Below are 12,416 nucleotides of genomic sequence, written 5' to 3' on the forward strand. Positions count from 1 at the left end.
AACTTTTTTTTTTTATAGAAACAGAGTTTGAACAATTATTTTTTAATTAAAAATGCATGCATTTAAATAAAAAAAACAAAACATATTCACCACTAACGGTGTTCATATATAGCCTTCAATTGGTCAATTAATGTAACACCATTAAAGGGGTAGTTCACCCATATTTTTTATTGTCTAGTTCGATATTATATTGAGAAACAATGTTTCTCTCAAATACCTTGTGTTGGCAATAGTGCCTGTGAGAGGCGCTATTGCAGACCGCTGTACCCCGCTCCGGTGACGTCACGTCTAGTTCCACACACGTCACATCCCTGCGGCCGGCTGCAGTCTTCCTGACTCACTGAGCTGTAAGCGGTATTTCACCGCTCGTCACAGCCCATCTGCTCCTCCTCCCTCACAGCAGAAGGCTGCAAGCAAGAGATGCGCTGTGCTGTGACAAGCGATGAAACACCGCCCACAGCTCAGTGAGTTGGGAAGACTGCAGCCGGCCGCAGGCATGAGACGTGTGCGGAACTTGACATGACATCACCGAAGCGGGGAACAGCGGTCTGTAATAGCGCCTCTCACAGGCACTATTGCCAACATAAGGTATTTGAGAGAAACATTGTTTCTCAATATAATATCGAACTAGACAATAAAAAGTATGGGTGAACCACCCTTTTAAATGTAGGAACCTTAAAGTAGAAAAAACAAACAGTGACTAAGCTCATCAAGGACAATGAAAACGTCAATGTAATTTGCATTTTTACACCCATGCTTACAAAAGACGACAAATATGTGACCTTGCCCTATAATAACATCCGGTCACTAATGGTGTTTGGACCAGAAATGACCAATAGATATTTCAGCTACATAATGTTGGTTCAACATAAAAATGGATTTGGAAATGGTCTCTTTAGGGAGGAAGGAGACGAACTCTAGTGCCCCCTATTGGAAGTAACAAAAGTCAAAAGTGACTCTCCAATGACACTTGTCACATGCCTTAGGATTTATGCCAGATCAGAACCTCAATTTGCAGATACGGTGTTTCGGGGTGATTGCCCCTCGTCAGTGCAAAGTATGAGGTCTGATATGGCTATAGGAGAAGCTACAGTGGATTCTAAGGGGTAAACATTTCTCCTTCCGGAGACTGACAAACCAGTCTGGCTGCCAATGAGGAGACATAGCTGCAATGCTCCTCTAAGAAATATTGTCTTTTCAAGGAGGAAGGAGATGAACTCTAATGCCACCTATTGGAAGTAGCAATCCTAAAAGTCAAAAGTGACTCTCTAACGAGCCTTGTATTTGCAAGCATGGGGTCATATATTCCCATTAACAATGAACTATTAGGATGCACATGAATGTATGGCTGCCATTAGAGCTGCATGATAGCCCTACATGTAAAAATAAACACAAGAACCATTAGAATTTGAGATTAGAATCACTTGTCCATAAACCTAAACTCAGTGCGTCAATCAACATGATGAAGACCAGAACAAGAAACAGAATACATTTTATAAGCCATATATAAGAAAATCCTAATAAGCAGGCTAATAATTACCGTCGCTGCCTGCCTGCTGCCTCCCTCAGCACATATATTACTAACGATGCTGCGCTAGGCAGAAAGAACCGTAATCTGAGCGGCTGATAGTATTCAAAAGGTAACTCACCATGGAGCGCCGTATATTCGGAATCCTTTCACAGTTACTTCTGAATCTTGCAAGTAAATACTGTTAGTGAGGAGTGATTGCACATTATCAAAGTCTTCAGGTTTCAATTTGGAAACTGAGGGAAAGCGGTAGTAATCCTGTTTTACAAGATCTGCCATGAATTCCTTATCAAAAGTAAGTTCATGATTCCCTGCAATCACTATTTTATATTCGTATGGTAAGGAACCTACAAGGAAGAAAAGAAAAATACTTTGACATTCAGACAGAAAACAGGGTTTTTTTTAATTTCATTTAAATGTTTTTCAAATGCATATTAAATAACTTGATTTTTCTATAATGTTTTTTATTGTTTGCCAATAAAATTCACTATAATAATTCGTACACAGTCATTTAGCCCAGCATCTGTCAGCTAATATATTTTCTATTGTAATTATGTTAATAATTCAGAAACATAAATAGGCTGTAGAAGAGATTACCAGAAGTAACAATACTTTTCTTAAAAATAATAGGATATAGAATATCAAAATTGAAAGTATTGCATTACACGCAAGTGTTCATTGTTCTTCTCGTCTTCCTGAAAGGTTTTTGGATTGGAGGTTTCAATACTGTTGTATGGACACGTTATGTAGCAATTGATAAAGGGCCATTTAGATTACCTTCTATATATTTAGTGAAGTTTCTAATAAGAAGGGTATGTAAGAAAGCAGTAGCCCAGGACTAGTAAACCTGCCTCCATATATTCCTGCATGTTCCTGAGCTCTGTATAAGCCGCCTTCACCACTAATTGGCAGCTGTGTACACTGCCAATCAGTAATGTGGGTAGGTTTACAGAGCTCAGTATTCAGAGAACTGTACATAAAACCGTAATTTTACCAAAATTACAGCAATCATCCCAGTATGTGACACATTGCTGGAATCCGGGTCTCTACTCCTGTATCATGCAGCCATGGTGGGTAACAACAACCTGGTGACAGATTCCTTTAAAAAGAATTTTTTTTACAGTTTTCAGCAAAGCTATAAGAGAGGTGAGGCCCATCGAAGGTCTTCTAATCCCTTATTTTAAAAGGATAGAAAGTATTTGTGCACAGAGCCTTTCTCTAGAGACCCTAAAATATTAGCAAAGAAAAAGTGAAGGGGATTTATACAAGGATCACTGAAGAGGTAGGGTACAAAGAAGTATCAGGACCTCAAAAGTCTAGGGTATGAATGGATTAGCAGTGTGCATAACCAGCATTACATTCACTTCTATGGGTCTGTGGGAATAGTAGTATGCATGTATGACTACTATACTCCCACCGATAGTGAACGCAGGGGTGGTGAGACATACACATGACTACCGGAATTCATTCACACAGGGGAATTTGTGACCGGCACAATAAAATTCCCAGTGAGCATTCAGTCCTGGCCAAAAGTTTTGAGATGAACATTGCTCCTGTCATATTGGGAGAAGAGGTAATAAAGCGGTAAGTGCTGATAAAGCGAGTTGACAAATGAAAACACAGAAATTGTAATACCCCGACAAGTAGAGATGAGTGGACTTGTGGAAGTTTGGTTCGGAGGGTGCAGCCGGACTTTAAACTTGACCCAAACCCCATAAGCGGAACACTTCTGGGAGTGGGTGGGGTTTTTCCATTATATATATATGTAAATGAATGGAAAAACCCCACCCATTTTGTGTATGTGTAAATACACATTATATATATATAATATATAAATATACAGTGCCTACAAGTAGTATTCAACCCCCTGCAGATTTAGCAGGTTTACACATTCGGAATTAACTTGGCATTGTGACATTTGGACTGTAGATCAGCCTGGAAGTGTGAAATGCACTGCAGCAAAAAGGAATGTTATTTCTTTTTTTATTTTTTTTTTAAATTGTGAAAAGTTTATTCAGAGGGTCATTTATTATTCAACCCCTCAAACCACAAGAATTCTGTTTGGTTCCCCTAAAGTATTAAGAAGTATTTCAGGCACAAATAACAATGAGCTTCACATGTTTGGATTAATTATCTCTTTTTCCAGCCTTTTCTGACTAATTAAGACCCTCCCCAAACTTGTGAACAGCACTCATACTTGGTCAACATGGGAAAGACAAAGGAGCATTCTAAGGCCATCAGAGACAAGATAGTGGAGGGTCACAAGGCTGGCAAGGGGTACAAAACCCTTTCCAAGGAGTTGGGCCTACCTGACTCCACTGTTGGGAGCATCATCCGGAAGTGGAAGGCTTATGGAACTACTGTTAGCCTTCCACGGCCTGGACAGCCTTTGAAAGTTTCCACCCGTGCCGAGGCCAGGCTTGTCCGAAGAGTCAAGGCTAACCCAAGGACAACAAGGAAGGAGCTCCGGGAAGATCTCATGGCAGTGGGGACATTGGTTTCAGTCAATACCATAAGTAACGTACTCCACCGCAATGGTCTCCGTTCCAGACGAGCCCGTAAGGTATTTTTACTTTCAAAGCGTCATGTCAAGGCTCGTCTCCAGTTTGCTCATGATCACTTGGAGCACTCCGAGATAGACTGGTTCAAGGTTCTCTGGTCTGATGAGACCAAGATCGAGATCTTTGGTGCCAACCACACACGTGACGTTTGGAGACTGGATGGCACTGCATATGACCCCAAGAATACCATCCCTACAGTCAAGCATGGTGGTGGCAGCATCATGCTGTGGGGCTGTTTCTCAGCCAAGGGGCCTGGCCATCTGGTCCGCATCCATGGGAAGATGAATAGCACGGCCTACCTGGAGATTTTGGCCAAGAACCTCCGCTCCTCCATCAAGGATCTTAAGATGGGTCACCATTTCATCTTCCAACAAGACAACGACCCAAAGCACACAGCCAAGAAAACCAAGGCCTGGTTCAAGAGGGAAAAAATCAAGGTGTTGCAGTGGCCTAGTCAGTCTCCTGACCTTAACCCAATTGAAAACTTGTGGAAGGAGCTCAAGATTAAAGTCCACATGAGACACCCAAAGAACCTAGATAACCTGGAGAAGATCTGCATGGAGGAGTGGGCCAAGAGAACTCCAGAGACCTGTGCCGGCCTGATCAGGTCTTATAAAAGACGATTATTAGCTGTAATTGCTAACAAGGGTTATTCCACAAAATATTAAACCTAGGGGTTGAATAATAATTGACCCACACTTTTATGTTGAAAATGTATTAAAATTTAACTGAGCAACATAACTTGTTGGTTTGTAAGATTTATGCATCTGTTAATAAATCCTGCTCTTGTTTGAAGTTTGCAGGCTCTAACTTATTTGCATCTTATCAAGCCTGCTAAATCTGCAGGGGGTTGAATACTACTTGTAGGCACTGTGTATATATATATATATATTATATATATATATGGGATCTAGCAAATATCAAGAGGTCCCGTTGGTAAAAAAATATGGATTTATTGGTAGAAAAATTAAAATATGTAACAAAAGCTGTAAATAATAAGTTGCAGGAAATAGTGCGTTACGGACAACGCGTTTCGGCGTTTTCTTCATGGTCCAAGCCAAAACTTGAAGATGCGTTTCGGTGGTATAAACCGCCGCCTTCTTCAAGTTTTGGTTTGGACTGTGAAGAAGGCGCCGAAACGCGTTGTCCATAACGCACTATTTCCTGCAACCTATTATTTACAGCTTTGTTACATTTTTAAATTTTTCTACCAATAAATTCATCGTTTTATGCCAACCGGACCTCTTGATATTTGCTGGATCCCTCTTCCTTTTCCACATTGTTCAAGACCTACTCCTGGTCTGGATCCGTGCAATATTCAGGATAACGGGAGGAATTACTCATTCAGAGCTGTCACGGGTGAGCTGGTATATATCCTCACTGCCTATATATATATATATATATATATATATATATATATATATTACACACACACACACACACACATATATTTATTTGTTTGTTGCACACTACATCTAATCGTGCTGTTGTTATCCCCAGTGCGGGCTGTTCAAACATTGCAAGCGGCTCGTACTAAGCCAAGTACTGACAGTACCTGAGCATGCTGGTGCTTGCGTGAGTGATTTGCATACGTAAAGCACCCAAATTCCAAGCCCAAACTCTGGGTTCTTTTTGTAAAGTCTGAGTTTGGTACAACACCAAACCTTGGATTCACTCATCTCTACTGATTAGATAAGGATGTGCGGTCATCAGTCAGGATTTGGCCAAGAAGTTTTGAAAAATGAGGGACAACAATGTATGGGGTTTTCACAAACTTTATCCATTTCTCAATAACAGTTTAAAGACTTGCTAATAATTGTATTTCAATAAATAGAAACAGCTGATAAAAATAAATCTGAAAACAACACTGAAGCATGAAACTTTTTGAAGATCAAAATTTATATCAGTTTCAAAGCTTTTGGTCACAAGAACTGTACACTTATTATCAGCTATGGTGTTGATAGCTGATAATTGCTTGGTATATTGTGACTATAGTCATGTCCTATTACTTCTATCGACACTGGCAGGTCTGATGGGTGGAGGTGGAGAGAGGGACTGATCACCCGAGGCTGGTTTCTGTTCATGCTCAGTACAGCAAGCAGTATCCTGTCTGTCAGCATGCCAGCGTTCACATGCGTTTGCGTGCTGTTTAGTCAGGATCCAGCAATTTGCAGTATTTGGACGCAGCTCAAAAACGCTACAAGTAGCGTTTTTGAAAAAAGTTAAAAAACTGCAAGTCGCTGGAGCCTCACTATAACGCACGCAAACGCAGGTGAACGCATGTTGACGCGAGTCCATTGCAAATGCATTGAAATGAAAACGCATTTACACTGGATCCGTTTTTGCGGTAAAAAAAAGTTCATGACGGATGTTAAAAAAATGTAGTGTGAAAGCCGCCTTACAATTACATTTGGCCGAGTCCATGTGATGTAGACTGGAAGCGCATACAGCAAATACAAATGATCCTAGTTGCAAACTAAACTACTGCTTAAAATGTGAGGATGGATAGCGTTGCTCGATGAAATACAAAAGCTTGGTAAAACTAATGTTATATATATTTTATATATGGGAATATAACCAATTATATACACACACAAAACAAGAATTTTCAGCATGAGATTTAATATCAGTCAGTAAGATGTACCAGCATCCAATTCTCTCTCCTTAGTCCTCCTCAGCACCATGAAATGTCTGGGGATGTGGAATCTCTGAGGTGTAACACTGATCCAGTCTCAGGGTTAATAGAGAGCGGGGGAAGGGGAATTAGCTCCTGTGAAGAGTGTGTGTCGGGCACAGCAAGATGAGTCTTCCACCTTTTGTTAACACTGGCAGACAACAAACCTGCACAAGCACAGCGGAAGTTCAGGCTTTGACCTTTCACTCCCTACGCGTCAGGCTTCATTAATTTTCATGGGGCCTAGCAGCTGAGGCGTTAATGTTAACCGAGTGTTAAGAGACACAGTGCCAGCACCAGAGCCCACGTACAGATTTCAACTCCATAAAGTTTAATACAAAAGATGAAGTCATTTACAGCTAATGAACATTACAACAGATGTTTATAACCACATATTTTGAATGTCACAAGATAAGTTTCATAGGAGACCAGGAGAAGATGGCCTTCATTCACCATTTAGGCTGCAGACTATGAAAAAAACAAACATTTGAACCAAAAATAATAGAGAGTCATTTTAGTGTCATCTCGAGTTTTTGGTAATCTCATAATTAGGCAGCTAAAATCTCCATAAAAGTAGAAGGTCTTAAAACATAAGATTTTTGCCTCAATTTCCATTACTCCAATACTGTATAGGGATATGTGCACATCGATTCTTTTTGTAAAGTTTTAAGAGCTGAAAATGTTTTGGTGGACTTATGAAATTTAGAGAGTTTCTGTTCCAAAAAAGCCTTAAAAACCCTCTGTGTGCCTAAGTCTGGATTTATGTCTTAGGTCTGTTCCAAGAATTTTGAGAGAACTAGCGGTCATTATTCCGGATTATATAATATTTGCTGCTGCAGGTTTATATTATATTACAGGTTTATATTAGATTTGTATCTTATTATGACCTCTTAAAGGGAACCGATCACCAGATTTGGGCCTTCTAAACTAATACTAGCACCTTAAGCAGCTCCTGTGCTGCATTCTATAAAGGTGCATGTCACCCCCTAAGCCCCCCTGTACACACCAGAAATATCTTTATAAAGTCTTCTGCGATGTATGTAAATTGCCTGGTCCAGTCCGATGGGTGTCCTAATATGTGCCTCCTGTCCCTTCTTTCACCGTCCTCTCATGCTGATTGACATAGATGATGCCTTGGGTGCCATCCACGTAGGCTGGCAAAATCTTGCGCCTGTGCAGACATATTCCCGGCTCACGCAAGCACACTTTGCTCTGATCTATTGCGGGCAGAGCCAAAAACATAGGTGCGCCTGTCCAAACCGGCGAGTTCTCTGCGTAGGCACAAGATTTCATCCACGTCAATCAGCAGGGGAGGACAGTGAAAGTAGGGACAGGAGGCGCAGATTAGGACACCCATTGGACTGGACTGGGCAATTTACATACACAGCGGGAGATTTTATAAATGGTATTTGTCGGGTCTACGGGGGGAGGAGGCGAGGTAACAGGCACCCCTATAGAATGCAGCACAGGCGCTGCCTAAGGTGCTAGTTTTAGTTTAGAAGGCCAATATCTGGTGACAGGTTCCCTTTAAGACTACATACTCTAACTGGTTGTTTGTTCCTGGGCTGGTGGGAGGATACAGTGGGGGAAGGGGGCGTTATTCATGGGGCCTGATGTCAATCGTCAGTCAGTACCGCCCATATGTGACACGCGATGATACGCCTCCAATCTCATTGGTCAGTCTCATCTGGGGTTTCTCTGTTTCCGGTTTCCAGCTGTCATATACTTAACAGCCGGGACGTTGCCATGCCTCCCCTCTGACGCTTATTGTTATGTACGGGGGCGTCATATCCGGCTTCCACTCACCGCACAGTCCTTATGTGGGAAGGCATCAGATTGCCTCGCTTCCTGTACTGGCAAAAAGGTCTATACATATTCTGCGACCGGCGTCAGGATGCCCTACTTCCGGTTTTCGCATAATACATAATATCAGGATAATCTATGTCCATGTTGCAGGGGGAGCTATATTTATTATGCGTCTATGGTCTTCAAAAGACCCCAGTCAATTCTAACGGAGTTTGTGGCATTTTGAACAATATATTTTTTAGGGCTAACCCATTTGTGCTCACTTACGTAAAAAAAGACAATCTTAAGATATAAGATGCCCTACATAGTTTCATGCCTTTTTTGGGTTCTTTCCAATTGCAGCATAATTTTAGTATAGTGTTTTTCCTGTAGGTTTTGCTATAAAACTTAAAAACTTACAAAATGTAATAAAATGGAAAACACAAATATAAATATTCATAAAAAAACACACAAGGGAAGAATTGCAATTTGATTTTGGCTGCCATTTCTCTAATGCTCATAGCTAAATGAGAGCATACACATGTTATGGAAATTTCCTTCCCCTTTTGTCTACACCAGTTGACGTTTTACAAATTCCAAAATGTTTTTCAGTCAAACTCCATCTACCACCGCCTTTCCCAACACGCTACATCTGTTCTCCTGGCAGATCATGATTTCCAATCAAAATGTTTACTCATAACCTGTAATAGCCACAGAACTGGCAGATATTAGGATATTCGCAACGCAAATAAACCCTAAGGGGGTGAACCCAGGCCTCATTTTCATCTAATAGAATGTGACACGGGACCTCATCGACCAGATGCAGCTATAACACGATAAATAATAGCCATCTCAATTTCCAAACGGCTTTCTCCGAACACATCCTGGATCAATTTACATACTACTTTCCTCCAGAAAAGCAATGAAATCATAAGTTCCAATTGACTTAGTCCATATTGGAAAATGACAGAAAAAGCGCTTAGAAATTCAATTACCACAAACAAACGCCATTTTCTCCACTCAGGAGGAAATTTTCAAACAACATTTATGGTCATCAAATAATATTAGTAAAGAGGGAAAAAAGTGCTCAGTAATTTATTTTGCTGAAGCAATATTTTAACTTAGTAATTGAGCTCGTATATTTCCAAGCAGCACAAGAATTATCCGTGTATTACAAGCTATGTAGACTAAATGTTATAATATTTCCGTAAAACTAATGGAACATTGCACTGTACTGGGTTTATCTGCTGTTTAGCAGAACCAGGAGCAGGGGTTAGAATCTGACCTAGGCACCGTATGCATAAGTGTCACAGAGAAGCTATTCGGCTTCCATAATCTTGTAGTCAAATGCACCAGCTACACTCCCGAGACTTGTTGGTGCTGCCCTACATATACCCCATCTATGACCGTTATATGGTATTTGTGCTTTTATTTCCATGCATTTTCGTAAAGACTACAAAACATGCATTGGCTAAAACTGACCTTACACGGTTGTGTGTTAAGGCCACCATACACATTAGATGGCTGTTGGGTGAAACGACGCTTTGGCCTATAGTTTTGGTTGTGAGCCTTCTCATCCGCCTCTCCCATACAGAAGAGCGCTTATTTGGCCAAGAGCTCCTGTGTTCTCTATGAAAGTCACCAACTGATGCGTTGACGGGCGGCTTATATCCAGAAGAACCGAGAGTCAACATCTCCCTGGACCAACATTCAGCTGGTGCCCCCTTACAAATTAGATTGGCCAACATTATCCTAATGTTTATATGGCATCAGTGTGAACACAATGGAGCACATTTATTAGGCCGAGGCCACATGGGGATTTGGGAGAGTACTCGCATGATACTCTGCACACGCTCACAGCACAGCAGGAGCCGAGTGTCATGCGACTGTGGTCCGATCGTGCGATCAGACCACAGTTGCAGAGGGGAGGACCAGAGCTGCGGAGGGGAGGGCCAGCACTGCGGAAGAGAGGGAGGGATTTATCTCCCTATTTCCTTCGTTACCGGCGATTGCGAGAATCGCACTGCTCTTGTGTAACGTGAGAGCAATGCGATGTTTCTCTCGCCCCATAGACTTGTACGGGTGCGAATGGAACAGGATCGCATTCCACTTGCAGCATGCTGCAACTGTTTTCTCAGTCTGATTAGGGTTGAGAAAATAATCGCTCATGGGAGCTGCCCCATAAAGTAACATTAATCCGAGTGGAAAGCGATTTTATATCGCATTTCACTCGCACCATTTTTCTGACAGTGTGTCCTAGGTCTTAAAGTACTACTCCAGTGGTTTTGTTTTCTTTTTCTGCACTGGAGCAATGCTTTTAACCCAAGGTTCCTGCCTGGAACTTATACTGGCCCTCCAGCATTTTAAGCCCTTTTCAACTTTGCTCTGGACTGGCACTGCCATCTTTTGCCAATAATGTCTGACTGGACAGAAATCAAATGTTACATCACAAGATCTCAAGCCAAGTCTATGACAGCCAGAATGAGGCTGGAACGAGGATCTCATAGACTTGTATTGAATTGTGACCTACAGGGTGCTCTATGAAAAACTGGAACAACCGGCAAGTCACAAATTGCAAAAACCAAAGGAGTGACGCTGATAATAGATGAAGGTGCTCGAACTTCAGGTTGTATCTGGTTATGCAACATTACCGTTAATTTTGTATGTGCAGGGACATGCAATTAAGAGCAATGTAGGATAAATAATATATTTTGTTGTTATGCCCTCTTAGATCATATTGCCATCCGTTAGCTTCTTCATGACAAATGAAGTAACTGTGGCTATGCTGTAGTACTTTCATGATAGTGGTAAATTTTGGTTGATTTGATTTGCGTCAGAAACTTGACAAAAAAGTGAACATTTGCAATTTTTGAATTTTTAATTTTTTTTGTCCTTAAACCAGAGAGTTATTTCACACCATCAGTAATAAATCACATTTCCCACATGTCTACTTTACATAGGCATAATTTTTTTTGTTATGACGTTAGAAAGGTTAAAAGTTTTTCAACAATTTCTCATTTTTCCCAACAAAATTTACAAAATTTTTTTTTTTTTTTTTAGGGACCACATCACATTTAAAGTGACAATGAGAGACCTGTGTGACAGAAAATACCTAAATGTGACAGCATTTTGATTTTGGAAACTGCACCCCTCAAAGTGCTCTAAACTACATTCAAGAAATTTATTACCCCTTTAGGTGCTTCACAAGAACTAAAGCAATGTGGAAGGAAAAAATGAAAATATAGCTTTACCCTTAAATTTTCCATTGTCACAAAAGGCAACAGGAGAAAAAAAGACCATTGGCAAAATTGTCTGGAATAGATAGCAGACGCCATGTAGCATTTCCAGAGCTCCTGATGTGCCTAAATAGTGGAAACCGCACATAAATCATCCTATTTTGGAAACGACACCCCTCAATGATTTAATCTAGGGGGTGCAGTGAAGATATTGACACCACTGGTGTGACACACAATTTTATACCATGATGTGGTGAAGAACTAATAATTGCATTTTTTTAATCACTAAAATTCTGTTTTAGCCCCAGATTTATTATTTTCACAAGGCAAAATGGCTAAAAAAAAAGGCCCCATACCGTAATGTGTTGCACAATTTCTGCTGAAAATTGATTACCCCACATGTAACTGTAAAGTATTGTTTCGCCACATGGCAGGACTCGAGAGGGAAGGAGCGAGAGAGAGGGAAGGAGAGCTATTTGACTTTTGTGGAGCAGATTTGTCTACAATAGATTGAAAACGTTTGCCCCAGCCCTCTGGAAAATCCTCTATGGGTGTAGAGCTTATTTTTATGCTATGGGCATTTTCCAGAAACAAACACGAAGTGCAAGTTACAAAGTGAATATTGCCATTGT

The 12,416-nt window shown here is 40.9% G+C and overlaps 1 protein-coding gene across 3 annotated transcripts in view; it reads right to left on the reverse strand.

Annotated features, from left to right (window-relative positions):
* The window catches only part of MPPED2 (metallophosphoesterase domain containing 2), a 442,278-nt gene that overhangs the window by 232,738 nt on the left and 197,124 nt on the right, over nt 1-12,416 (reverse strand). For all 3 annotated transcript variants that reach the window (XM_075326561.1, XM_075326562.1, XM_075326563.1), the window contains exon 4: nt 1,650-1,875. In XM_075326561.1, the coding sequence (XP_075182676.1) occupies nt 1,650-1,875 (226 nt within the window). The remainder of the gene's footprint in view (nt 1-1,649; nt 1,876-12,416) is intronic.

The sequence above is a fragment of the Anomaloglossus baeobatrachus genome, chromosome 10, assembly GCF_048569485.1.
Source record: "Anomaloglossus baeobatrachus isolate aAnoBae1 chromosome 10, aAnoBae1.hap1, whole genome shotgun sequence".
NCBI lineage: Eukaryota > Metazoa > Chordata > Amphibia > Anura > Aromobatidae > Anomaloglossus > Anomaloglossus baeobatrachus.